The sequence below is a fragment of the Alligator mississippiensis genome, chromosome 5, assembly GCF_030867095.1.
Source record: "Alligator mississippiensis isolate rAllMis1 chromosome 5, rAllMis1, whole genome shotgun sequence".
Taxonomy (NCBI): Eukaryota; Metazoa; Chordata; order Crocodylia; family Alligatoridae; genus Alligator; species Alligator mississippiensis.
This window is the reverse complement of record NC_081828.1, coordinates 11,004,782-11,031,014: the sequence shown is the minus strand read 5'-3', so window position 1 is coordinate 11,031,014 and position 26,233 is coordinate 11,004,782. Positions and strand designations below refer to the sequence as shown.

General features: G+C 51.3%; 2 protein-coding genes across 5 annotated transcripts; one reads left to right on the top strand and one right to left on the bottom strand.

Annotated features, from left to right (window-relative positions):
- On the bottom strand, window positions 1-18,835 carry TMEM205 (transmembrane protein 205). 2 transcript variants are annotated; one of them, XM_006258593.4, is made up of 4 exons: window positions 18,673-18,835; window positions 2,503-2,703; window positions 1,192-1,355; window positions 1-618 (listed from the first exon to the last, which is right to left on the bottom strand). In XM_006258593.4, the coding sequence occupies exons 2-4, from the start codon at window positions 2,600-2,602 to the stop codon at window positions 319-321; spliced, it is 564 nt and encodes a 187-aa protein (XP_006258655.1). In that variant the 5' UTR covers window positions 2,603-2,703; window positions 18,673-18,835; the 3' UTR covers window positions 1-318. The 2 variants fall into 2 exon arrangements, with proteins under 2 accessions (XP_006258655.1, XP_019334823.1); XM_019479278.2 differs by lacking the exon at window positions 18,673-18,835 and adding an exon at window positions 4,545-4,590.
- On the top strand, window positions 11,562-24,811 carry FAM151A (family with sequence similarity 151 member A). 3 transcript variants are annotated; one of them, XM_014598707.3, is made up of 8 exons: window positions 11,562-12,113; window positions 13,658-13,804; window positions 15,498-15,650; window positions 17,302-17,461; window positions 19,499-19,723; window positions 20,130-20,269; window positions 22,962-23,105; window positions 24,009-24,811. In XM_014598707.3, the coding sequence occupies exons 1-8, from the start codon at window positions 11,978-11,980 to the stop codon at window positions 24,659-24,661; spliced, it is 1,758 nt and encodes a 585-aa protein (XP_014454193.2). In that variant the 5' UTR covers window positions 11,562-11,977; the 3' UTR covers window positions 24,662-24,811. The 3 variants fall into 3 exon arrangements, with proteins under 3 accessions (XP_014454193.2, XP_059583844.1, XP_019334821.2); XM_059727861.1 differs by lacking the exon at window positions 11,562-12,113 and having other exon boundaries at window positions 13,712-14,037; XM_019479276.2 differs by lacking the exon at window positions 11,562-12,113 and having other exon boundaries at window positions 13,712-14,082.
- Window positions 24,812-26,233: the final 1,422 nt, after the last annotated feature.

Here is a 26,233-nt window from a genome sequence, read left to right as displayed (position 1 = left end):
TCCACGGGCAGCCACCTTTAATAAACCCCCAAGAATGATCCAGTTTGTAGCAGCTGATGTTATGGGACATGACTGTAAAAGTGACTTTGATGGGAACAGCTGCATATGAGATGATCTGCCAGAGACTGGCCTTCCCAACAGAAAGGAGGATTTGCAGATATGCCCGTAAAACCTGAGGGAATCTAGCTGACATGATCTAGAAACTCAGAAATGTTCTCGGGTACACTCTGCCTTCAAGGGGGCAGAGCACGCAAAGGTGAACGCATCTTTTTCCTGGGTCTTGAATTCTTGGACTCTCATCCAGCTTATCTGCACTTCTCACAGCGTGGAAAGATGAGTAGCCAAATAGTAGAGGCTCAAGCCATTACATACAATGCAGCATAGATTGCAGAGTGAGGAGATGGTGTGGTACAGGGTCAGCCGACGAGACAGTTTCTTGTATTTTGGGTCTGTTTCACGCAGCTTGGAGTAAGATTTTCTTGAAAAGAGGCCGATATCCTGTCCTAGGCCATAGCTCTGCTCAACGAGGTGCATGTCCGCCATAATCTCCGATGTAATCTGCCCAAACCACTGGGCGTTCAGAGCAGCAACAGTGACGCAAACAAAGAAGACTGTGATCTGCAAGGGAAAGACAGACCATCTGTGAACATTTTAATGCAAATGATTACTGCTCCCTTCACCTTTACAACCCTCCATCCAACCATCTGTGCAGGTCTATAAAGCCTGTAAACTAGTTGTCCAGATGACAATTAGCCTTGTCTGGGCTTCCTAAATGTAATGAATAACCCCATGCATCAGCAGTAGGTCTTCATTTGGTTAAGTTTTGCCTTAACACCCTAGTTAACTTAATTCAACGCCATGTTGTTCTGATTATGTCGACCTATGTTTTCAAGTTCAGTTTAAGTAAAATAGGTTGCTAACTACAGATAAAAGACCGTGAACTGCCACTGCCCTTACAGAATCCCACAGGCGAATCAAATAACTAAGGACAGGACCCAAAAGGTTAAATGCACTAAACCACTAAAAACTGCATTGAATTTGTTCCTGACTTGGTATTTTTTACGGCATGCACAAACGTACTGCAGATATAAGTATTCTTATATAAGTGATATAAGGCTGATTCTAGGTTGACTGCAATGTTTTATGGTGGTTTTACAGGAAGACAAAACAGGTGTATAAGGAGGAGGCTACCTGGGTGGCTTCCTCTTCATTCAGGAGCTCGCTGGGATGATACATAGCAAAGATGGTAAGGTTAAAGAACGCACAAGCAGAGCCAATGTGGAGGTAGTAGGGGAAGAGGCGACTCTGAATGAAGCCAAAAGTGTGCCGGGTGAGGTGACTGCCCATCACAAAACCTGCAGAAAGCAGAGAGTAGCAGATATTTCTTCTGGCACCATTTTGAACTACACCAGCTCCCGAGCACCACCAAAAAAAGCTGCCTGGCTTATCTGAAGAACAAGCACGATGTGCCGCGCAGTGCCTCTACAAGTTACGGGGGAGTTCAGTCTCCACGACCTAACAGCAGCTCCCTTCCACTCTCAACTGCACTGAGACGGCGAGCTCATTTCACGTGCGCAGGCAGTCACAGTGTCTTTTATGCACTATAAGTTTGAGCTAAATTCGGACTGGGGACCTAGAAATAAAAGCTTCCTAGTTCATTATAGAGAAATGGTTTTCTGGGACTTAGTAGGATAGAAACATAGGGCTGGAAAGGACCTCGCTATGTCATCTGGTCCAGCCCCCTGCTCGAGGCAGGACCGCTACCTCCTTGTGTATCTAAGCTTTTGGTTCCAGAGAGAAAAATGAAGTCTAGTCTTTCCCATCATGAAAGGTCTTGCCAGCAGGAAGTCCAGTGTCCAGCCATCATCCCTGAAGTAGTGAGTGATAGAAAATAAGAGGATCAGAATAATAGGATTTGGGATGAAATAGCGTGACCTAGTGTAGATGTAAAGATCTGATGCCTTAACACAGCTCTTCGCTGATGCAAGTTCTTCAGGCTCGGGAGTCTGAAGTATTTAAGCACTGGCCTAGGCTTTGCTCCCACTGCAGGTAACGGGATTTGGACCACTGACTTCAATGAGAGCAGGCTCCTGTGTGCCTGTCTCCATTCGCTGCAGCGAGATAGTGCCGTCAGCCCACGGGTGATCGGTCATGGCAAATGCCATTTCAGTCACGATGCTCACATTTGTGAGTTGGGGTGAAAGCCAGGAAGCCGGGCAGCACGATGCCGTACAGACGGCAACGGGCAAGGAGGCCAGAGAAAGCGATTCTGTTCCCTGCTCAGCCCCTGCCCCGCTGCAGGACCTCACACAAGCCACTTCACTTGCCTATGCCTCCCGTTCCCTCCCCTACTCTTTCTATTTAGATTATAAGCTCTTTAAAGCAAGGGCCATCTCTTGTTAAGTATTTGTACCATACTCAGCACCACGGATCCCTACTTTAAATGAGGGTCTCCAAGCAAACGTAAAGCATGAGAATGAATGAGAACCAAATGCAACGTACCGGACACAAAAGTGACCCAGATCTGCATGCCCCAGAAGGTTGAAAGGAAGATCAGGTGAAGCACTTTCACCAAGATTGAGGGCTCCGTATCTGTCGGCATGGTACTCAGGAAACAAAGATGTTCCCCGTCAGAAACTTCTGGTCCCAGGGCCAGCACGGACGCACCCGGCTTGTTAGCAAGCTGCCGTTGCTGTCCTCAGCCTATTCAAAGACAAGGAGAAACCTAGGAATGCAACTTAGTTTCATATGATCTTTTATTAAAGTGAGGGAAATCTCATCGCAGCTGTGATATGAGAATGTTATAAATGAATTAGTTTCCTTGACACAATATGGGGCATTTCACAGTGGGGTGGGTCTTTCAAATTCACAACAGACATATGGAGGATTGTAAACTCCTGCTGGAATAACTGAAAGAATTAAAATAAACCAGATAAGCTAATGATGGCCCAAGACGCACTGGGGCTGGATGCTCCCGGTGTCCTCCCCGACTCCGCTGAGATTTGTCACCTGGATAATCTTGGTTCCAACGATTTTGATAAATCATTAGGTCAGGTTCCTGGTCTAGCGGCAACATAAACGCATTGTTTCTGGGCGCACAGTCCAGGTCTGATGGTGACTAGTAATGGTTGGGCTAGGTAAAGCCAAAGAAATAGCATTCAGTCTCTAGGCCCAGGGGACTAGTCCTGGCTAGCCAGACATTGATAGACCATGCGGAGAGCGGTGTCAGGCCATACGGAGGCCTGGGTCACATGGAGTTTGAGTGCGGAGGAGTCCTGTGCTGTAATTCCTCTGCGCAGGTGGTTAGAAATTAAGAACCAAGGCAGAAATGTCCCGCTGACTGAGTACAGGAACAAAAGCTCTCAACGTCCCTGGCTCCGCAAAGCCCTCCACTAAAGGGCTCAGACAAGGCAGCCTTGTGGGGCCAGTTCAGCCGCACAACAGCCTGGGAGACAACTCATCCGCCTGGCAGCAGCTCGGCCCATCAGCCCTGGCCTGCCATACAGAGGAGGTACCATCCACTGGCAGGGAACAGCTGCAAGTCATACAGATGTTAAGAGCAGCCTTGACAGACATTTGGCTGGGGTGATATGATCCCTGCACCCGTTCCTGCCCGGGGCAGGGGGTCGGACCTGATGATCTGTTTAGGTCCCTTCCTACCCTACGTACTATGATACTATGACACCCGCTGGAGATGGCTGCATCCTCGCATTGTCCCCTTCAGACAAGTGACACAGATGATGGGGAGAGTCACACACGCATAGAGATGCAGGGTTGGAGGGGGCCTCCATCTACTCCAAACCCCTGCCCGGGGCAGGATCATCCCTATCCAAACCATCCCATACAAACCATCAGCTAAACTCTACATCAAACCATCAACCCAGACCTAACACCCGAACCTGCCCGGCCCGGGGAACCTGGGCAGCCAACATCCTGCTGCTGTGAAATGTCACTAGTCACTCCAGGGGTGTACCGTAGGTTGTAGCCGTGTTGGCCCAAGGACATGTGCAGACACGGTTCTTTGGGTGCATCTGATCTCTTTTATTAGGCCAACTTAAACTAATCTATCCAACTTAAACTATCTGATCTCTTTTATTAGTTTAAGTCGGTCTAATAAAAGAGATCAGATTCACCCAAAGGACCGTGTCTGACTACACTCTGGGAACCGGAACTCGTGGCAGAGGTGATCGCTTCGACCAACTAGAGTTTTGCAGCAACAAAAAAGCCTTTAATTGCAAAGTTGCAAAACTCCAGCCAGCCGGAGAAAAGAGATCACCTCTGCCACGAGTGCGGATTGCTTTTTCCTCTAGATCAATACAGCTGCAACCCGGACACCTGACAGTGCAGGCTCGCGGGGTCCCGAGCCCCCGCTGCAGAGGAAGGCAAACCCCCAGGACCCACACCAATCTGGCTGGGGGGGTGGGATTTCTTCCTGGCCCCAGTCGCTGGCCCTGACCCCTCTGGAGCAAGGGCACAGCCCAGTGCAAGTCCCAGCCTTGCAGGGACCGGCTGGCAGGCACCCGGTGCAGCCCTTGGGGACTCACCTCCTCCGCAGAGCCAGCGCCCAGCTGCTGCCGGGGTGGGGCGGAGCGCAGCCAGGCCCTGCCCCAGCCGGGCGGAGCGAGGGAGCAGGGATCTCCTGGACTTGATCATGAACTTTGCTCAGGGGCCCCTGCCCGCCTGGGACCTCTGCTTTCTATTGAGCGATGCTGCAGATCCATGCCCCTGCCTGCATTAGCACTTGGCTAATGTGCAGCCCTCTAAGGGTACAAAACTTATTTGGGGGGGGAATGTATATATATGCACACACACTTCTGCTTTAACAGCCCTGTCGTATGACCGGTGCAGTTCCTTGCCCCGTTACCCCATCCCCACCTGTGCACCCGCACCCCTGCTGCATCGCTGTGCCCCTTGCAATCTTTTTTTAATTATTTCATTTGTCAAATCGGCCCAAACTAACTCCAAATCTAAGAGTCCCGAACCGTAAGTGGCCTTACTACTGACAAACATCCTCCATCCGCACCTGGGGCATCAGATGTTTCCAAAACCTTTGGCGGGCTTCCTACTTGCAGGTCCGAGGCCGGAGGCTTGGGGTTCGGGTGCCCCCGAGTTTTGCTTGCCCTCACCCAGAAGGCCCTCGGAGGAAGCGAGGGAGGAGACTCCCATTTCCATAAACTGGGTTTAAAGCTGCTGCACCTCGGCAGGTACTGAACCACGCCAGAAAAGCAGATCTGCTGCATGGCGGTTCAGGAAAACTGCCTTCGTGGACACAGATACGTGGTATTTCCCCTGCCAGGTTAAGAAGCTACTACACTTGATCCAAGCCTTCAAGAGGCCACCACCTCTGCTAAGGGGTATTTTGTTAGCTACAAATCAGCAATCCTAGTCCCTGCTACGCCCAGGCGTGGGCTCTACAGAAAGTCGTGCTGAGTTACTGAAAGCGTGAGGTTAAATGATGGCGATGCTACTGCTGGGGAGTGCGAGGCCACGTGCCATTTTTAAGTGGCAACAGCAAATTACTGCTATGAACCAGGATTAAGCTGATACAAGCAGCTACACACAAAGCTGCATTGCGTTAACATCGCAGGGTTATTATAGCTACGTGTGCCAAGCTCTTATTGATCTTTCCTACTGTTTTAGCTGATGCCAGGCTTGTTCTTATTATTTTTGCACGTCCCTTGTGCCCTCCATTAGGGGACCGTAAAATCATTTGAATATGGTAAAGATGTAACCCTCCTGACTGTGGTAGGAGATAGAAAAAAATAATAATAATCCCCAGGTTACAGATGGGAAGACTGAATACAGAGAGGCTATTTGACATGGGCTTCAGAGGAGGCTCCTGAGGTTTCGAGGGTCAGAGGAGGGGGCTGCCAGGGCCTGTACACCTTCCTACCCTTCCTCCTGCTTGAGATGACCCCAGATCATCCCAAACAGACTGTGGCTTGGCAGGGAGCATAACTGATGTCTGCTAACCCTCAGTTATGGGATAATCCTACTACCCCCCATGCCCCATGCTTGTCTGCAACCCGGAAAAACGTCTGCGCGGAGAGGAAGACGCTGCACTCGCAACGTCGCAACCGTCTGTGCAGTTGCTGCCACCTAAGGACTAAAACTGAGCATCACATCGCAGGCTTCTGCTACTGATCTTAAAAAAGCTATGAAACTACTTGTAGGAAAAGATCCCTGGCATTTTTGGGCACACAATCTGCTTTTGTTGCGGGAAAGGGAAGAACCAGCACGACACGGTACACTAAGATCTGCTTCGGGTCTCATCACTAGAGCAATTTTGCTTTTCTTCAAATGGGAGAGGGGGACTGTTCGCTTCTGGATTGACCTGGAGAAGTTCGCTGTGAGCTGTAATCTTTATTCCCACCAGCTTCAAGTGGCAGCATTTGGATGTGTCCAGAGCCAGGTTCACCTCTACCCACAAATTCATATGCATCCAGCATAGATTCAGGTTAGACATTAGGAAGAGATTTGTCACAGTAAGGGTGGCCAGGATCTGGCTGCCAAGGGAGGTGGTGCTATCACCTAGCTTGGAGGTCTTCAAGAGGAAGCTAGATAGACACCTGGCTGGGGTCGTCTGACCTCAGTCCTCTTTCCTGCCAGGGGCAGGGGGCCGGACACGACGATCCTTCGTGGTCCCTTCCGACCCTACAATCTATGAATCTATAACGCCACTAAAGCAAGGCTTCCCATGCTAGCTCGGGAACCAGACACCCTCGAACGTGGGGTATATTCCGATTCAAATCTCATTGCTACGCCAGGCCTGCCCACCTGAAGGCACCAGGTGACGCCCTGAGCCAGATGGGGCCCAACATCTGTTCTTGGAGCCTAGCTCTAGTGCCTGCAAGTGCTTGGGCAGCCACAGACAATGCTCCAAGTGCGAAACACGAGCTTTCAGACGCCTCCGAGACAGAGGGAAGAGGGGACGCAGCTTGCCTACAGAGCAGTGAGCGCCCACGTCCGGCAGGTGGCGGCGGATAGAAGAGAGTGGCCTGTTTGCTACTACAGCAGCTTGGAAATGAATTCAAATAAGCGTTCTGGAAAGCCACATGGCTACTGCTACAGCACATCAATTCTGCCGCTGCTTTATTTTCATCCACCTGAAAGCGTCGGGCTGCGGGAGACAACATCTTTCCTTACCGCATCCTGACACTCCTGGGGCGTAAATTCCAGGAGAGGCCTCAGCGGAGACAGCCTTGAGGAAGATGTGCTGCAGTCTAATTATGTCTTGCTACCGCTGAAATAAAATATATTATCGGGGCCTTGAAAACATTTCATAACGGCGAGGGCCGCGGACTGGAGAAAAGCGAGAAATCTGCCGGAGTCCTGGCTACATCCTTGTCACATAAATCCTCCCGCTGTCCTCTCCATCATACCTCGCCTTCCCTCCAAGCCAAAGGGTTTGTTTGTGCAAAGCTTTTATAGGGTGCCGCACAATCCGGGCTGATCAGGGGTCAGCCTTTCACTGAGTATTTGCTGTCATTGTTAATGATTTAAAGAAGCTGTGGCCCTGGGCTCATTTGACTGAGCATTTAAGGTTCAAGCAGGGATCGGTTATTTATGTAGGGATCACAGAAAAGTAGGGCTGGAAGGGAGCTTGGGAGGCCAGCTGTCCAGAGGACTTATAACCAATGATTGCAAACCGATGATTGCTTCATACCTCAGGGGCCGACTTGGTCACTAAACACTCCAGCTGTTCGAGATCAAGATAATATCTGGTTTGGGAGTTCAGTTATTCCACCTCTGGGATCCCGCTTTGTTCTTTTGATGCTTCAGGTGCTGGTTGCCATCAGAGATGAGAGACTGGATTAGATGGACCTTGGTGTGGTCCAGGAGTTCCTCGGCCTAGCAGTAACCATCTACCCAAATATAAAGGAGTTGCATCACCATTGCTGGCTATGCTGTGGGCCATCCAAATGTTAGCAGATGCGTTAATCAGAGAAACAGAGCTGGGAGGGACCTCGGAGATCACATGTAGTCCAGCCCCCTGTTCAAGGCAGGGTCGGCCCTGTCTGACCCCTGCCCTGCATTGTCCAGCCTGCCCATCAAGGCAATTATGCTTAGGACAAAATTCTCTCCGACTTTTCTGCACGCGTCTGGGGAGTGGGATGGCCTTTAAACATCTCCCAATCCAATTTATATTTTGTGGCTGTGCATTTATTGTACCGATCCCTTCTGCAGTGTCCATTGGACAGCATGGTTACTGCTTTTCTGGTATCCGATGTGTTACGTTATTGAGTGCTTTGGTGCCCACCCTGCTACATGAAGTCCTCCGAGTATCATGGTGGTGGTGTGCATTGGAGCCATTGTGTCCCCTGTTGTATAGGGTGCTGCACGAAGGAGGAAACGCAGACCGTCCCTGCCTCAAAAAGCTTACGGTCCATATAACTGATGTGCAAAAGCAGTTCTCTCTTTCAGGCAAGTTTACCTTCCCCTTCCCACTGCCAGAACTGCCAGTCCAGCCATGCCATGTTACATTGCATTTTACAGCAGGACCTAAAAATAAGCTGCTCCTCCAAAAAATCCTGCCTGCCTTGTGCCCCTTTGTTGTTATGTTATACAGACTGCGGGTGTCATGGTCCTGCCCTCTTTGGGGATCATACTTTAGGGCAAATTCAAGGATGTGTGAGTTGTTCTGATATCAGGTTGGTTTGGTGAATGATGGTCCTGATTCTGCATTAATGCCAGTGGAGGACCGGAGCCTGCTTGACACCCCTGAGTCCATACAGAGAGAGGGTCTGCCCCCTTGGAGGACCTTGTTGAGATTGAATGACCCTTCTTCACTCCATGGAGTCAGAGCAGTGCGTCTGGGTTCCCGGTTGGGCTGCAGGTATCCTCTGATAGCCAAGCTGGCCAGATGAGAAAGGCAGCATAGTGCAATGTCTGGCTGCTGCAGGGAGACCCGGGTTTTCATTTCAACTCTGCTACCGCTTTGCCGTGGGGCTTTGGGCAGGCAGCTGCGTTTTCCCTTCCTACCCTCCGCGTGCCTTGTCTATGGAGACTGCCAGCTTCCAGGGCAGGGGCTGTTTTGCATTGTGCACCGCGTTTAGCACGGCGGAGCCATGCTCTCGGCCTGTAAAGCAAGTGACAGCAGTGAGATCTTGTACTGACTCTTCCACATGCCTTGGATCCGTGCTGCAGCTCAGCGGCTTCGCTGCGTGTGTGACACAGAGATGCTTTTCTGCAAGAAGAGCCTTTAGGAAAGCTGTGTTAATTAGCATGGAAGCAGTCAGCGTTTCCACAGCCAGACAGACTGCGCGGCCCCGCTCCCACCAAGGCCATTTCCAGCCCCGGTGCTGTCAGTGATGTGGTCGCATCCACTGCTTGCTAATTGTGAGGAGGGCGGTGTAATTACGATCCAATTTGATGCCGCCTTAGAAACGGTTGGCACACAGCGCTGCGGCTCGCTGAGCATCCTGGCGGGGAGCTGTGGAAAACCAGGGGATGCTGCGGCGCTGATGATCTGCGGAGATATTCGTGGGGCCTCTGAAGAAGAAAGAACGAGCACGTTCCCGTTTTCCAGGCAGCCGTGCCTCTGCAGAGCGGGGGCGTTTTATACTCGGCATCTGTTTGAACTGTTCAAAGGCCTCCGGCGGGGCATCGCCGGTGAGAGCACCATGAAGTCAGCCTGCTCCATCAAACCGGCTCCGAGGGCATGGAGAACATCTGTAGCGCCTTAGGCAATGCTGAGAGTAAGATCGCCAAATGTTTAGCAGGAATCCTTGTCTACAAGTGCCGAAACGTCTCGGCAGCACGACCTTCAGCCAGCCTGGGGCAGAGGAGCTGATTTGTTTTAATGCTTCCCCGCCCTGGAAGCCTTTCATCCCCGTGCACAAGGCAGTCGGGCTGTAAACCAAGAAAATCAGTTGTCGGAAGTGTGCAAAGGGCTTACTTAGCAGAGGAGGGGCCCGACTGGTTTGAGACGTGTCTTGTCCTTCATTGCATTGAGAAACCACTATGGAAAGGCCATATTGGGATGTGGAAGCGGCCAAGGGACAGTTGGGCTGCTGGGTGTCCCCACGTAGCATCTTGTCATGTATGGACTTTGGCCCAACGTGACTTAGAAAAGCTTTTGAGCTGCCCTTGGAAATTGCCCAAAGCAAGTGCCCTCCAGGTGTGCAGCTTCCTGCATCCCGTGAGCAAGCCAGGGTGGCCCACGCCATGCCTTGCAGAGGTGTGATTCGCGTGCACATGTGGGATTTACTTCCTCAGGTGCGACCCGCAAATTCACACGCACAGGTTTGAGAATGCAGGCCAGCACATTGCCCCAAGGAGCTGGCCATGGGGTGTCTTCAGTCCCTTTGCGGGCGCCCACAAACCAGATAAACAGCACCCTTGCTCGCACAGAACTTGTGTCAGGAGCAGGCGGAGTTTGCTCCAGCCTCACGGCTCTTCCGGGACCTGCGGGGAACATATTATTGGTCTTGATACAGCTGCTATCACAGGCACCTCCAGAGGGCACTGCCAGGTATTTGAAACAATCCAGCACCCATGGGCCCAGATCCTGCAAGCACTGCTATACACAGGAGTAGGTGCATTCGTGAGAACAGAGCTCATTGCAATTAAGTCACTCCCAGGCAGAAATAATTGCAGCTCAGGCGCTAGAAATGGCAACGGCAGCTCTGAGCAGTGACAGCTGGTCTGAGGCTGCAGTGTCGATGCCGTATCGCCTTCAAAACAGACAACGAAGCAGGCTGCACTGCCTTAGCCGGTTTATGACTACGTGACAAATCAGTCTCTTCTTTCTACCCTGGGTGCAAAATCCCCACTCCCCTATTTCAGTGATGACTTTAAATGTGGGGGGGGATATGTTCCTTCGGGTCATCGCCTCTGCTAGCGAAGTTGAATTTGATAGAGTACATGTCTGTGTGTAAGTCTGTGTGGGTCACTGTCTCCCTGGGAGAATGGCAGTGTGGTGGGATACCTCATGTGACTGGGGCACTTTCATGGGTAGGTATAACTTGGACAGGCAGGGAGAAAAAAGGAGGTGGTGTGGGAGACGTACACTTGCTCTGACGTGGTGTGATGCCGGGGTAGGCCTGTTGGAAGTCTCCAGGTCAAGGTCAAAGGGTAGAGCTGCAAGGGTGACATGACCGTGGAGCAATTTGGTTTTGAACGGGGATGGCAATGGGAGGATTGCCTCAACCCACTGCATGGAGCAGGGCAGGGGATGTTCCTTGTTATATGCTGCAGGCCAGGAAGTCCACAGTCAGCCCTAATGGATTTGGGTGGGATCCCTTGGCCCAACTTCCATAAAAATCCTGCCCTTCTTACAAAAACCCAACTACTGGCAATATCCTGGAGATTTGCACCCATGTATCTGCAGGCAAAATCAGATCCATTGGCTACCACGGGGTGACTTAGATTCTCCTGAATACCCAAGCATTTGCATTTCTCGATCTCTGCGTGTTTTAGACAGCAGCTGCTCAGGCTAATATTACTGACAGCTCCTGGCAATGAGAATTGGTCTGCAGTGGTCTCAGCTAGGCCTTGTATTTGTTTCTCCAAACCCCGCTGGAGCTTCGAGAGCCGGTCTCAGGTCCCGGCACCCATGCACGCCAGCACATTCAGGGAGGAAGGCATGTAACTTTAGCCGGCACTTGTCGGGTGCCTGGCTCGGCAGACTGCACACGTGGCGTCAGAGGGAGGGGGACGCTCCACTTCCCTGCAGGGAGTGTGAGAATGGAAACTGGGGCTTTGAATGACTGAAGGCGGGGCTGGTCTGCCCAGGAAAGTTGTGTAAAGTCCTTTCCATGCCAAAGTCCCCCCAAGGCAGGGCTGGGCTCTTCAAAGAGGTCCTTTAAAAGCACTGGTTGGGTGGCTGTACATAGCTCCTGAATGCTGAGGATACTTGAGCCGTCGGTTTAAACAGCTCCCCTCCACAGCCAGCCGTCCCTCGCTTTTCTGTCGGACGAAGCTGCTTTTTTGCACAGCCCGGCCGCTCCCAAGGGAGTGCCTCGAGAGGGCGGGGATGACTTCCAGCAAGAAGAGGTGCCCCTCCATGGGAAGGAAAGGAGCTGCGATTGCTGGTGTCTGTGCTGTCGCAGTGGTCGCTGCCTGCGTCGCGCTAGCTGTGTGTCTGACCATCGGCACGGAGCCGCGCTCAGGTACAGAGGCAAACTGGAGCGGAGATCCCAGGCGGTGGCAGAGATGCACGGCTGTCTGCACGAGACGGACGGTGGACTGAAGTCAGCTATGCCAAAGAGGCACAGCACAACCAACTCGTGGGCAGGGGCCGTACGGGTGTGGAAGTGTGTATTGGCGGGGCAGGTGGAGGAGGAAGCAAAGATGCTGCAGCATGAGGTTTGGGGGTGTGCGTTTGTGGCTCTCCTGGTTTGTCCCATCATCTCCTTTGGAGGAACAGGCTCGGTGTCTAGCAGCAGCTAGCATTCGCAATCCCAGCTCCCCCAGAAGCCCGGCTTCAGTGACAACAAACAGCCCCCCGAGGGACTGTAAATATGCATTTCTCAGGGCTGGATACTGGCCCTTCCATAGTGCATTCAGGTGGATTCAGTAGACAAGTCATTAGCTTGCAGGAAAGATCATTTGGCTTGTTTCCTTTGAGTTCATGAGGGTTTGGGACTAAGGTCATTTGTTAGGATCCAGAGAGCAAGGTGATTTTTAAGCGCATATTTTTTTTTACAGGGCTTATTTGTGGCTGGAGGTTGGGGGCTGAGAGTCTGCGCTGGGGTTCGGAAAGGCACCCGGTGCCTGTCCGAGGGGACTGCTGGGCTCTCTGTCTGCTCAGGGTGCTCGATCCCTGGCCTCCAAGCACACACAGCCCGTGGAACCGTGGCTTCGGGCCCACGGGGTGGGAAACTTGGCAGCGGGGGGAGTGGTGGCCATTAATAGTCACCATCCCCCACCATATTCCCAACCCCCAAGCTGATCGTGGCCAGGTCACACCCCCTGTGCTGCATCTGGATCGGGGCCAGACCACTCTCCTTTCCCCCTGCGGGGCCAGGTTAGGGCCAAGCCATGCCCCCTTTTGCCCCCACGGGGCTAGGTTACACCTGGGCTACCCCACACCTCTGCCACGTGGCCAAATGGTGCCACCACACTGGTCCCCGTACCAGATCGGGACCACCAGTGGGATCCCACCGCCCATCTGGCCCACTGGGGAAAAAGGATGAGCAGCGCTGCTCTAACCGACTGGCGGCACCAGCTCCTGGCACGCTAGTCCTGGCAGAGCGTCTTTCCTCCTGCGCAGGAAGCTGCAGGATCTGATCCCAAATGCTAAGCACGGCGATTCCTGGGACGGCTCCTTCCCACCCACGGATGAAGCTGGTAGTCTATTCATCACACCCATCTGCCAAAAGCTGTCTCGTTAACAGACGTTAACCTCTTCAGCTCTGCAGGAGTTGAAACAAGTGCATCCCATAATACTAGCGAGCGTCTTCTACCAGGACATAAATCTTTGGGCGCAGTCAGGCGGTTATAACATTATCTCCCTTTGCGTCCCTAGCTCAACCCTCATAAAAGTCCAGACTTTGGTTGTTGTAGTTTGATGAAGAAAGCCGCTGCTTCTGAACGCACGCGCAACTCTGATTTAGTTCATCTAGAAGGTGCAACTCTACCCTGCCTTCTGCTTGGCTGAGTATGACATTGATTTCCCAAAGTTATTTATAAGGCTTCTTCCTCCTTTTTGCAGAGCCAGCGCCCAAGCCAGCCTTCAGCACAGCTGGAGACCTGTTGGAGTATCTGCTACAGCTGGGGAGCATTCCCCGAAAGGATGGGCTGCATGTCACCTGGTACCACGCTGCAAACAGAAAGAGCGAGATGGAAGATGCTTTAAAGAGTAATGGATTTCTCTTCCCATCCCCAATCGTCTCCAGAGCTAGGAAAGCACGCCTAGCCAGGGCAACCAGTCCTCAGTCCGCAGGTCCCAAGCTGACCCCTGCACGAGGCAGCAAGGACTCTTCTCCTCTTTTCCTCCACGAGCAGCACTGCATTCAGCTACCAGGGAGTTTTCCCCTTTCTAAAGCATTAAATAGCCGCCACAGGCAAGATGGCAGGCATTGTGTGTCTGAGGTACAACACGTGCTCGGCCCTTATATACCTAATGATGTGATATTGGTAAGCCATGGGGTCAAGTCCTAGTTTGATTGAAGTCGGTGAGCAGACCCCTTTGTGTCAATGGGGCCGTGCTTCCAGCCCGCGGGTTTGCTAGTTCTTAGAGCACAATATGGGCAACTCAGGCAGCCCCGGAGCATATTGGATTTTGGAGTGATCACATGGGATTAGTGGCCACTCAGCATTTGCAAAGCTGCTTCTTTTGTACATTCATCTGATTGGGGAGAGGTTTCCACCCTACGAGACACTTCTGAGTGGATTATCCCAGATATAAGATAAGACAAAACAGCCTGACAGTGGGTTTCTTAGTAGTAAAAAGTCTAATACTTAAGGAGGAGAAGAGGTCAGTTAAAGTTTAATGTTCAGATGAATATATCATTCTCTACACTTAATCAAGCAGCAGCAATCTCTAATGATAAGTAGAAAGGGATAGTTCACATCACAGTGATAAAAAGGAGGGATTGCTCAGAGTTTCATGAGATAAGACTGTTCTATAAAAATTGAACGTTTTGTGCCACGTTCAGTTTGAAACGGTTCTGTCTTGAGGCGATAATGTGCACGCGGACAGGACCGAAAGCTCCATGGCGGTGCAAAAAAAATCAGCTTTTGATGGCTTTGTGCGAAGCCACGCAGATCACCCATTTTATCTCTCAGATCAGATCTGTCACAGGGAGCGTCTGGAGCCCTTCCAGAAGGAGAACGGTGAACTTTGCCGTCCTGTGTCCATCACCCAGGAGGAGTCAGGGAGCGCTTATCGCTTGGAAGTGGGGCTCAGGGTAACAAGCCCCTTTGGGAACGGGTGTAAACGCCAAGTCGAGAAGAACCACCTTTCTGGTGCCTTTGGTCCAGTTCCAAAAATGACTTCACATAACGCCTCCCATGACCTTGCTGGGTTTTGGATCAGGCCTTTCCTGATCACCCAGACATGCTCATCCATTGTACTGACCGTCAGTGAGGCTGCTGCTTGTTAACGTAGAGGCAGGGGTGGTAACACTGTTTGCTGCCTTGGAGGGGACCTGAATATTATATATGGGAATCATTTCTACTTGGGCTAGAGGAGGCTGGAGTCATCACGTAGGTATGCGAGGCTTGGTCTGTGCCACCATGTTTTGCTACCATACCTATATCAGCCAGAGGTTGTGGTCGCCCTCCCCTGCTGACAAAACCTGCTGTCACTGGGGGAGGCGGCGTAGCAAGTACAGCACTCCTCTCAAGTCCTATCAGCTTTAGCATAAGCATGCCTGCTGAAAGATAAGCGCAGTGCTGGATCCTACCTAGGGTGCTCAGCACTTTGCAAGAGTGAAATGCCTCCTGAAATGCCCCCGAGGTGTAGGGGCTGTGATTTATACACCAAGTCTCTCCCTCTCGTCATGCCGCACCCAGACAAGGCCTCATCCTGTGCTTCATCGCCTGTACAGGTGAGGTCATGGTGCTGGAAGCAGATATCAACATAGAAGGAAACATGACCCCTAATGAGACAACCAAGCCCATCATGGCACATCCTCCTGCCATCTACAGTGATAACTCTTTCCAGGAGTGGCTGGATGCCGTCCTGAACTCGTCACACAAAGGTAAGGGAAGGTGTGCTTTTCAATCAGCTGATGCAAGCCCTTGCCCTTAGTGGTTTATGGAAGTAAAGGATGCCTAAATGCTCTGTTCATGACCCTGTCGGACATTGCCAGCCCTCAACCCCCTGCTTTACTTGTGGCAGGTTAGGGCACTTTTGGTGACTTTGGGCCTTGCAGTTACGTGACAGAATTGATAGTTTTAGAAAGAGGTTAGACAAGGATGTATTGTGGCATGGTTTAGATAGGGATGATCCTGTCTAAAGGATAGATAGGACTGACATATGGAAACTGGTAGATGTGGTGTACCTTGATTTTAGCAAGGCTTTTGATATGGTCTCCCACCATGTTCTCCCAGGCAAGCTAAGGAAGTACGGGCTGGATGCATGGACTATAAGGTGCATAGAGAACTGGCTGCAGCATCAGGCAGTAGTAATCAATGGCTCAATGTCTAGTTGACAGCTGGTATCAAGTGGAGTGCCCCAGGGGTCGGTCCTGGGGCCGGTTTTGTTCAATGTCTTCAGCAATGACCGGGAGGATGAGATGGAGCACACCCTCAGCAAGTTTGCAGATGACACCAAGTTGCGGGGCTGGAGGGAGTAGATACACTGGAGGGTAGGGCTAGGATTCAAAGTGACCTAGACAAATTGGAGGATTGGGCCAAAAGGAATCTCATGCAGTTCAACAAGGACAAGTGCAAAGTCCTGCACTTAGGACAGAGCAATCCCATGCACCGGTACAGGCTGGGGGTGACGGGCTGGGCAGCAGCTCTGCAGGAAAGGACCTGGGGGTGACAGTGGGCAGTAAGATGGCTATGAGCCAGCAGTGTGCCCTTGTTGCCAAAAAGGCTAACAGCATCCTGGGCTGCATTGGTAGGTGCGTTGCCAGTAGGTAAAGGGAAGTGATCCTTCCCCTCTATTCAGCACTGGTGGGACCACATCTGGAGTCCTGTGTTCAGTTTTGGTCCCCCACTACAGAAAGGATGTGGACAAATTGAAGAAAGTCCAGTGGAGGGTGACAAAAATGGTGAGGGGGCTGGGGAACAGGACTTGTGAGGAGAGGCTGAAGGAACTGGACTTATATAGTCTAGAGAAGAGGAGACACAGGGGATTTAACAGCAGCCTTCAACTACCTGAAGGGAGGTTCAAAAGAGGACAGAGCTGGCCTGTTCTCAGTGGGGGCAGATGACAGAACAAGGAGCAACGGGCTCAATTTGCAGCAAGGGAAGTTTAGGTTGGTTATTGGGAAGAATTTTCTCACTAGGAGGGTAGTAAAACACTGGAACAGGTTACCCAGAGAGGTGGTGGACTCTCCATCCTTGGAGGTTTTTTAAGACCCGGGTAGACAAAGCCTTGGCTGGGCTGATCTAGTTGGGGTTGGTTCTGCTTTGAGCAGGGTTTGGACTAGATGTGACTTCCTGAGGTCCCCTCCCAACCCTCATTTTCTATGAGTCTATGATCCCGTCTCAGACGTGACCTCCCGAGCTTCCTTCCAGCCCTACTTTGCTATGACATGATTACATAATGAAGAAGCACTTGGGGTGGCCCGCGGCAGGGCAGCGATAAACACAGGGCCCCTCTCTAAAGGTGCTGGGAGTGGATCAGCCACTCGTGTCAAGTGGCACCGGGACTGCAAAGACCACCACTCTCTCTGGCAGGGATCAAGCTGGATTTCAAAAGCATCAAAGCCGTTGGCCCTGCTCTGGAGATTTTACTAAAGAAATCTCAGGAGGTGGACATCAACCGCCCCGTGTGGCTGAACGCGGATATTCTGGAGGGCCCCAACATGCTCGTCAACGTATCACTTAATGCCAGCACGTGAGTAAGCCCAGCTCTCCTGACCACTTGCTTTGTGCTTCTCGAGCCCCGGAGGATCTGAACCATCACCCCCCAGTCACCCCAGTCAAGCACACGCCAATCGACCCCATGCCAGTCAGCCACTGCTAAGGGAGAGGGGTCGCTCAGGAGCAGGCATCATCTCTTGCTGTCACTGTTACCTCTGCCAGTTCCTGATTAAAGCAGGGGTTAAGCTTGCAATGGTTTTGCTAGGCTGGTATAGCTACAGGAAGAGGCAGAGGTAGCAGTCATAGCCTACAGATACCGCTCAGGTGCGCACAGCTATTCAATATTCCCCTGCCCTTATCTCCCAGAACGACACAATAGACATGGGACGAAACACTCGATTACAACCTGGCGCTAAAGCCTTTACAACAGCCACCGGGGACACCAGAGATGGGCATTCAGCTGATATACAAGGCGATAAGAGAGCTCTCCAGAACACCACACTGGAAAACATCACCCCTTAGCATTGCCGGTCACACAGGACCAGCTCCACAGAAATACCGAGGGGCCTGCTTACCCCTGAGCCTTCATGCTACTAGCTGCAGTAGGTGGTGTATTTTCTTGCATCAAATGCAATCCTTGTTTGCCCCCAAAAGCCAGCGGTTGGCATTTGGAGTGCTCATTACATGCCAGGAAATACAGTAAGAGCAGTTTCCGCCGCTCACCAGGCAAAAACTACAGTAAAGTCTGCACAATGCACAGAGCGGGGGCAGCTCCTTCGCTACTGCTACTCAGTCACTTACTACAAGAAGAAAAAGCTTTTTTTCCCCCTTCATTCTGCCTTTCCAAAATAAGCCAGGTATTATATTCAGCAGCGCGTTGTATGTCCAAAAATACAGGGGTGGGGAGAACAAGCCCGAGGAATTTCTAAACGTCCCTTCTCCCCCTGGGCGCCTTTGTAGGGACATGAGTTTAATCAACCCTACTGTCTGTATAGCAATGCACAACACTAGTAACCAACCCAGGTTGGCAACATGAACCTTTTGGACAGAAAATAGAGTTTTTAAACTCAAAGGAGCCTGCTTTCCCATGACCCGAGGTCCCTATTGATTTCGGATGCCCCTTACACACCAGTGAGCACATTATGTGGCTGACGGGAGTTTTGAGGCCATACTTAAATCCACAACATGGCCAGGAATTGCAGCATTCATTTTGGAAATGTGTTATCCACCCCCACCGCAGTTTACCTTTCCTTTCCTTAGGAGAAACAAACAGCGGCAGAGAGGAGTTAGACTCAGCTCTGGAAGCTCTTCCCTCTTCCAGGGACAGACATCTATAGGTTCAATGAGGCTCAAATCAACAGGGTCCTAAGTTAATCACACTAAAACCCTACAGCATTTCCGGGAACGATCTTTCTATACAGCAGTTAAAGCAATTTGCTGTGTTTTAAGAGGCGTTTGCAGTTTTCTGTATAGCATCACAGTTTAATGAATAACTCTTGAAGCTCTGTCCCAGCCTGCTGGCCAAGCTGGAGGTATGCCAGCCTCCTCGCGCTATGCGGGATACACAGGTTTTTCCAGGTTGCCACATCATGTGCTGCACGGCTGAAAGTGCAGGGCACCGAGTGGGAGGGTAGGTTTCTTTTATAAGTATTGTCCCTATTTATACCATTGTAAACATCCGTCTTTTTTACACTGAACTCAGGCCTTAGACAGACCATGTCCCCCACATTGCTGCAGCCTGCTGTGAATCCAAACAGGCCGGCTCTGGGCCGCAGTAGACCTATCGAAGGGTTAGCTCAGAGCCGAGGGAGAACCACGAGAGAGCGGTGGGTGCAGATCAGTGGCACAGCTCATCCTCACCTGTCCTCTCGGGGGAGAAAAGGCAAACTCGCTTTTGTGTGCCAGTAGCAGCGCCTGTGTGCATGTGCGTTTATACATCAAGATCCCCATCTAGTGGCATCTGTTACACAGTTCAAAGATTTGTGGGTTTAACAATGTGGTTTTGCTTGGCCGGTGGCTTCCTGGAGTTGCTTCTTAGCAGTAAACCCTGCCTTAAATGTGGTTGCTCTAGGTTCCTCTCGCTCATCCAGGAGAAGTACCCGAACTGCACTCTGTCTCCAGGGTGGACGACCCTCTATTCACCGCTGTTCCCAAAGCAAACCTACACCAGGGCAATGATTCAAAAGATGCACGACCTCATCGGGGAGCTGCCCCAGAGGGTCACCTTCCCTGTCCGAGCCATCATGGTAAGACTGGCCTGGCCTCATTTCAGCTGGCTGTTGAACCAGTCAGAGAGGTAAGCAATCCACAGCACCAGCTTGTCTTCAATTTGTCAAGGGGTTTAACTTGGCAGCTAGAGAACAGTAATGGCCGGCAGAGCCTTATCTACACTACAGCTCAAGCAGGTGGGGCCTCTAAGCATGCGTTATACCCACATTGCAGGAATCTTGCTGTAGTCAGACACTTGAGCATGAACAAACCTGGCCATGTGACTAGTTAAAAGAGAACTGCCTAGTGCCCTGGGCAATATTGGCTTTCCAGATTCCCGAAGCTGCCAAACACTTAAGCCCCAGGGTGCTTTTCCCTTTGAAAGACCACAAACAAATTGTGGCTAAGTAGCCAGCTGCACCTCCAAGTCACATAGAGGCAGCCCAGGAGCCTGCAGGAAGCCCCGCCAACCCAGCTGCATCTTTTCTCCATAGGTACAGCCTGACCCTGTGGCAGGGGAAGACGGACCCAGTGACGGTGGAGGACCTCCTCTTCATCCGGGATAACAGCCGTGCTGAGCAGATCTACTACGACATTTATGATCCCGTCTTGTCGCAGTTCAAGGAAATGGCCTGTATGTTTGGATGACGGTATTGCCCAGCAGCCCCGTGTCGGCTTGGGAGCCTAGGGAGGAAACGCATCACGTTTCACCACCGTGGTGCTGCCGTTCAAATTGGTATGGCAGCACAAAGGCTAAATAAACAGACACCCGTGCCCCTTGTCACACCACAAATAGTGGCCTTGACTTGGAGAGTATCAGTTTGGGCTGGGATTTAGCCGCGGATGTCTGTTTACTTTATGGTGGGAGAGTGCGGGCTCCCCGTGCTCTCCATCCACCCTCAAGCACGTGCTCTGGGGATTTGAATGGCCCGAGCCTGCATGCCCTAGGAGTTCCCATACAGGATCCAGCCCCTAAAGCCCCCAGATCCTTATCTGGCTTTCCTTGGAGACCCTGGGGACACGTCTCAAGAAGTGGAGAAAGCTAGGTGCTGCCAGAGCTTGACCTGCACAGGGACTCCCAGGGTGCACAGGACCTGGCCCCTTGGACAACACGTCGCCCAATGTCCCGCAAGACCAACAAGTGGGACAACAGGCAATGTGCATTTCCCGGGACATGTCCTAGCACAGCTGATCTGCCTCATTTGGCAATATCTGTTTCTAAACCTAGTGCACCAATGGCTTTGCACGCACGCACAGCTTGCATAGGGTGGAGACACAGAATACTTACACTAGTAGCTGGAGGAGGCGAGTGAGCAGCAATCCCAAGGCAGCTGCCTGCAATAGGCAGTGTTACAGGCTAGGCAGGAGAGGAGTGAGGAACAGCCTGTTTGCTTGAGCTAACTAGAGCTATGGGCACACACTCCCACCACCCACGTAACCCACACTCCTGATTTCCAAGGGGTAACTGTACCTCATGGGGGAGCGCTTTAGGGCAGCGTAGGGCTGTACATCGTGTCCCCTCCCCAGTAACACTGATATAAAGGCAGACTGCATTGCTGTGAACCTGCACCCTAAATAAATAGGGCTAAGGCTGGGAGTGGGGGCAGCGGGGCACTGAGCGATTAGATGACTTGCTCGAGGTCACCCAACAGGTCAGTGGCAGAGCTGAGAACAGAGCAGCGGTCTCCTGTGCCCTTCGTACAAACCCACACCGCCTCCCGGCTCTGCTCCAGTCTCATGGGTGGGGAGGGCTACGCCACTGCCTATGCAGACAGTTCACTGGAGCCCACTCCTCTGTGCCTTGACACCTGTGGTATATGCACAGGGGGGCAATACAGTGAGTTGTCCCTTGTCCTAAAGCAGATATATAACCAGAAATTGTGCCAGAGCCCTCTCAGCTCAACGCCAGGTTTAAATCAGCAGAGTGACTAGGAAGGACACAGTCCTTGCCTGTCGAAATCAATAGGCAGAGGGTGACAGGCTATGACACCTTCTTCTCATGGATCCAAAGGGGAGAAAAGGCTTCCTAGACCAGCCAGTCTCCCTACCCACCAAGGCAGGCTTTTCCTCTCATACCCAGAGATCATCGCATCCTGTGCTTAGCTACCTCTGCTCAGCTACTGTTGAGGGAGGTTTGACCTGGAAATGGGGGGCAGAAACTATTGCCGAGAAATGCATTGCTCTGCCATCTGGGCTGACGAGTGACACGGGGATAAAGGAGCGCTCATGCTCTCTTGTGCTGCTCCGACATGAAAAAGGTTCCCCCTCCCCATGCCCGGGGGGTTGTGGAGGAACATAGGACTCGCAGAGACCTCTCGAGTCCGAGTTCAGGCCCCTGTGATCACAGGCAACTGTGTCTCGGTCTCATTCATAATCTGATCACGGTGCATTTTAAAACGACTTAGATTATTTGGGAGCAGTCAGGTTTGCCAAGTCTGGTCTGCCTTGATTTTGCCAGGGCATTTTTGCGGGGGGGATCTTGTAACCTCTCGCACTTTAATTGGAGAAGCAGTGGTGCCTAGTGCTCCCTAGATGCTTAGGGAAAAGGATCTTTGTTTGTAAGATGAGACGTAAGCAGGTGGTAAAAAAAGCATCAGGTCCTCCCAGAGTTTTAAGCGGTAGTTTAAAAATCTTGTCATTGAATTGCTTCGAACATTGTCCCTTGTGATGTCTGGTTCATTAGATCACTGGTTGCCTTCCAGCATAGACAAGGCCTAAATTTCGGAAGTAATAAAAGTCAAGTAGCAGAACTTACAGCAACACCCCATCGCACCACAAACAAGCAGAGAGGCATCGCTCTCCCCTGTCTTTCGCCAGTCAGTGACAGCAGCAGCAGTTAACATGCACTTAGGAAGCGCTGAGCCCAAGTTGTGCTCGCAGCCATGTATGCATGACAGCTGGGACTGGCAGCACTGGATGCTGAGCTTTTAATTTACAGCTGATCAGCTGTAAAGTGCTTTCACTCTTCATCTGCCCATGATCCCAGGTTCAGTTTAAACGGTAACAAGTGCTGCTTGATCGGGACACAGTTAGCTAAATTGCTGGCTACAGAGGCCACATTCAGTCTGTGAGCAGGGGTCCTGGCTATTTAATCCTATGTGCAGTTCTAGGTCGTTCCCTCCCCTGAGCAGAGTCATGGCACATTTAACAACTCACAGACCTGGCTGTGTTACAGGCCTAACTTACCACCTCCGGTAAAGCAGCAGTGATGGTAACTCACAGATTGGTGTTGGCTTCTTCCTACAGGCAGAGCCTGAGAGACAGAAGCACAAGTAATACACTGCAGGGACTGATGGTGTCTGCTTGTTTTCCTCTCAACCTCACAGTGAAGTCGACCAGGAAGAGAGTCTACTACCCTGGGGGTGACTTACTCGAGTATTTTCACCCATCAAACGGGGATGGCCTTTCCATAGAGTGGTATGCGATGGAGCACAATGAAAGCAAGACATCGACATCGTCCATGCTTACAGGTGACTGTCACACATTTCCTCCTGTAGCCGTCTAAAAAAAACAAACAATCTTGGCAGCATGAGTTTATAAGAGGGAGAATAATTGGCACGTCCCAAGTGTTGCAGTGCACTGTGGCAGGGAGGCTAGGATCGCAGCAGATGTTCAAATGGGCTGGTTACAGACAGAGCCGTGGAAAAGGCAAGGAAATGAGAAGTTAGGAACAGGAAGGAGGAGGGATCTGTGAGATGCTGAGTTGCGAGCTCTACACCAGTAATGTCAATAGATAAACCAGTGGCACTGGGGGCAGAAGGGTGGGATATAAATGGGCTTAGTGGGATGAATTACCACAAAGTAAGATCTATAGGCCGACTACTGGGAGAACCTGGCCCAGCAGCAACAACAGCTGTAGAATAGTCTGTGCAAGTTGCAGGAAGCCCTAATGGTGCATGATTCAAACCCGAGCCGTTTCAAGCAGTTGAGGATCCATCATGAGCAACAATCCTAGGTTAGAAATGGGATTCAGATGGCCCAGCGATCCCGGGCTAACGGCCAATAGTCTAGAGGAGGTATAGCAGCAACTAGGCCTCCAGCAGCATGGCACTGCTCTACCAGCCAGGACTGCAAGACATCGCACGGACTAAGGGAAGCTCTTGCCTCCTCCAGTGCATCCTCCAGTAGTTTTAACCCCACAGCTGGATCAGTGAGTTCGGTTAAAACAGTCAAGACAATAAGACATGCCATCGTTTATAGCCCAGTGGGAATTAGCTGTCAAATTAATTTTACCCAAACCCAGATACAATGGAGACATTACATGACTCGAATTCCTAGTCCTAAATTACACCTACCAGTAAGTTTGCTGCATCCAAGAGGCCACTTGTGCTCAAGTTTGTAAAGAGAAATCTCTTCTTTGGTTTCTTTTCTAGACAGGAGCGGCATGATCGTACTGGACGTCACTGTACAAAACGGCACCAGTGGAAATCTCATCCCAGTTGCATCAACAGGCACCCCCTTGGAACAGTGTCTAGAGACAATATACAGGAGCCAAAACCCGTGGGGCATATTCCTGAATGTAACAGAGCCAGATGCACTTCACCCCACGCTGGAGCTCCTTAGTACGGTCTATGCCAAGAATCTCTTATGGAGCCCCGTATGGGTGAGCCTGGCCGTGTCCTACAGGAGCTTCGACACGCCAGGCTACATGCACGGGGAAGACTTCCTGCGTGCCATCAACACCATTTTCCCTCATGTCACCATAGCCCCTTGCTGGCCCAGGGAAGTGCTGACTGATGGCTACACTGACCTACTGATAGAAGATATGCTCACACTCTGTAAGGGGCTCTGGCAACACGTGTCATTTCAGCTGGAGGCAGTACTACTCAGTAAGTCCTGGCTACCTACTGCAAAGCTCCTGGAGGCATCGCCCAGCTACACTGTCACAGTGCAACACAGCTCTTCAGCGGGTAGCAACTGGGATGGCTTTCCAGGACTTCAGTCTATCAGTACTCAAGCACAGAAAAGGGTCTATTATACCAAGGCAATACAGAAATGCTTTCATGGCAGATGTCTAACAACTTAGAATTTCCCTGAAAGTTTGGTACGTGATTTGGTAAGGTTTTTCCCAAGCTCCATTGTTGGTCAAACATCTGTTGAGATTGGATCCACACCATTTTTGTAACAATGTAACTTGCCTTTATGTTGGCATTAAAACAAAAAGAGTGGACAAACAGCATGTAGCCTAACTTGTGAACATTCAGGATAGATTTATCCTGGGGAAAAACAACAGCAAAACTATAATGGTGTTCATCGCACCACGTGTGCCCATAATGAGCCTGGGGTAGCACTTTGTTCAGTGGAACCAGGCTAGGACCTACTCCAGTGCCACACAGTGGCACCACCTAGGGCAGCTTGCTGCACCAGAGTAACCGGCCATCTGTCAGCTCTAGATCCCACTGTAAGTCCCAGCAGCGCACAAAACCTTGCACTGGTGTTAATATGTTGTGTGTCTGTGCCCTAAGGAAACGCTGCGGATGAAAGGCAATGACTTGGAATGATTTTTCAGGTAGAATTTCATTTTATTTTGCTTGAAAAAGGACCTCCAAACAGGACCCCCAAATCTGCTTCCATTTAGCCTCCCCATGAGGAGGTTTAAAGCCCCGTCATCCAGGGGTGGGTCTACATCTCTCTGACTGCCTAACACGCTGCCCTAACCACCAGACCCAGGTCAGACTTTATGCAACCCCAACTTCAGCTGTCCCCTTGAAGCGGGTGCTCTGGGAAGCCAAGACAGGGAGATACCGGGGGGGAAGAGGGGAGAAAGAGCGAGCTCTGTGGTGCGGCTCAGGGAGCTGGCTGTTGCCAGAGGTGGGGGGGAAGCCCTGGGTTCGAGCTTGGGCCCTTGCTTCCAACGGAGCAGAAACTTGCACAATGGGCTCTGTCCATTTTGTTCAAGGACTAGTACAGAGAAGGTGGGAGGGCAACAGAAGGGAGTGAATAATGCCTACCCTCCAGTCATCATTAACTAGGATGTGGGTGCAAACCCCTTCTTGAGGCAGGGACCTAGAACCACTGTGCAGCTGATCTAAAGCAGGTAAGCACGCCCCTGCTCCCCAGTGTGCAGGGCAGGTCTATTTTACCACAGGGCACACGTGCTAACACTGCAGTGACGTGGCTGAGTACGTGCCCTTTAAGCACACAACGTGAACAAGGGTCCTGCCTACCACTGCCTTCCTCCCTCTTAGTGGATTGCACACTCTTTGGGGCAGGGTAAGGACCATCTCTTTGGAGACTGAATTTCTGCACAGTAGATCGACTGGAACACACATCAGTCTATTTTAAACACTATATGAAAATAATGGAAGCAGCCAAGGACATCTAGAGCCTCTATTACTAAATTAATACTAATTATCATTATTTGCTCACTTGAGACGTGGAACCATTCTGCTGGATGCAGCGGTGTTGGGGTTTCGTGAATGGACACTCGCGGCTAAGGCACAACTCTCCACATTGCCCCATTTTCCCAGTTCCCCTCTCCTTAGAGAAGGGTCATTCAGATCGGTTTGCTTCAGTTCACCTCCAGGAAATGTGCTCATATACCACAAACCACCCTGCTCCTCCCTACCTCCACCCCAGTTCCATGGGCATTGTGTGG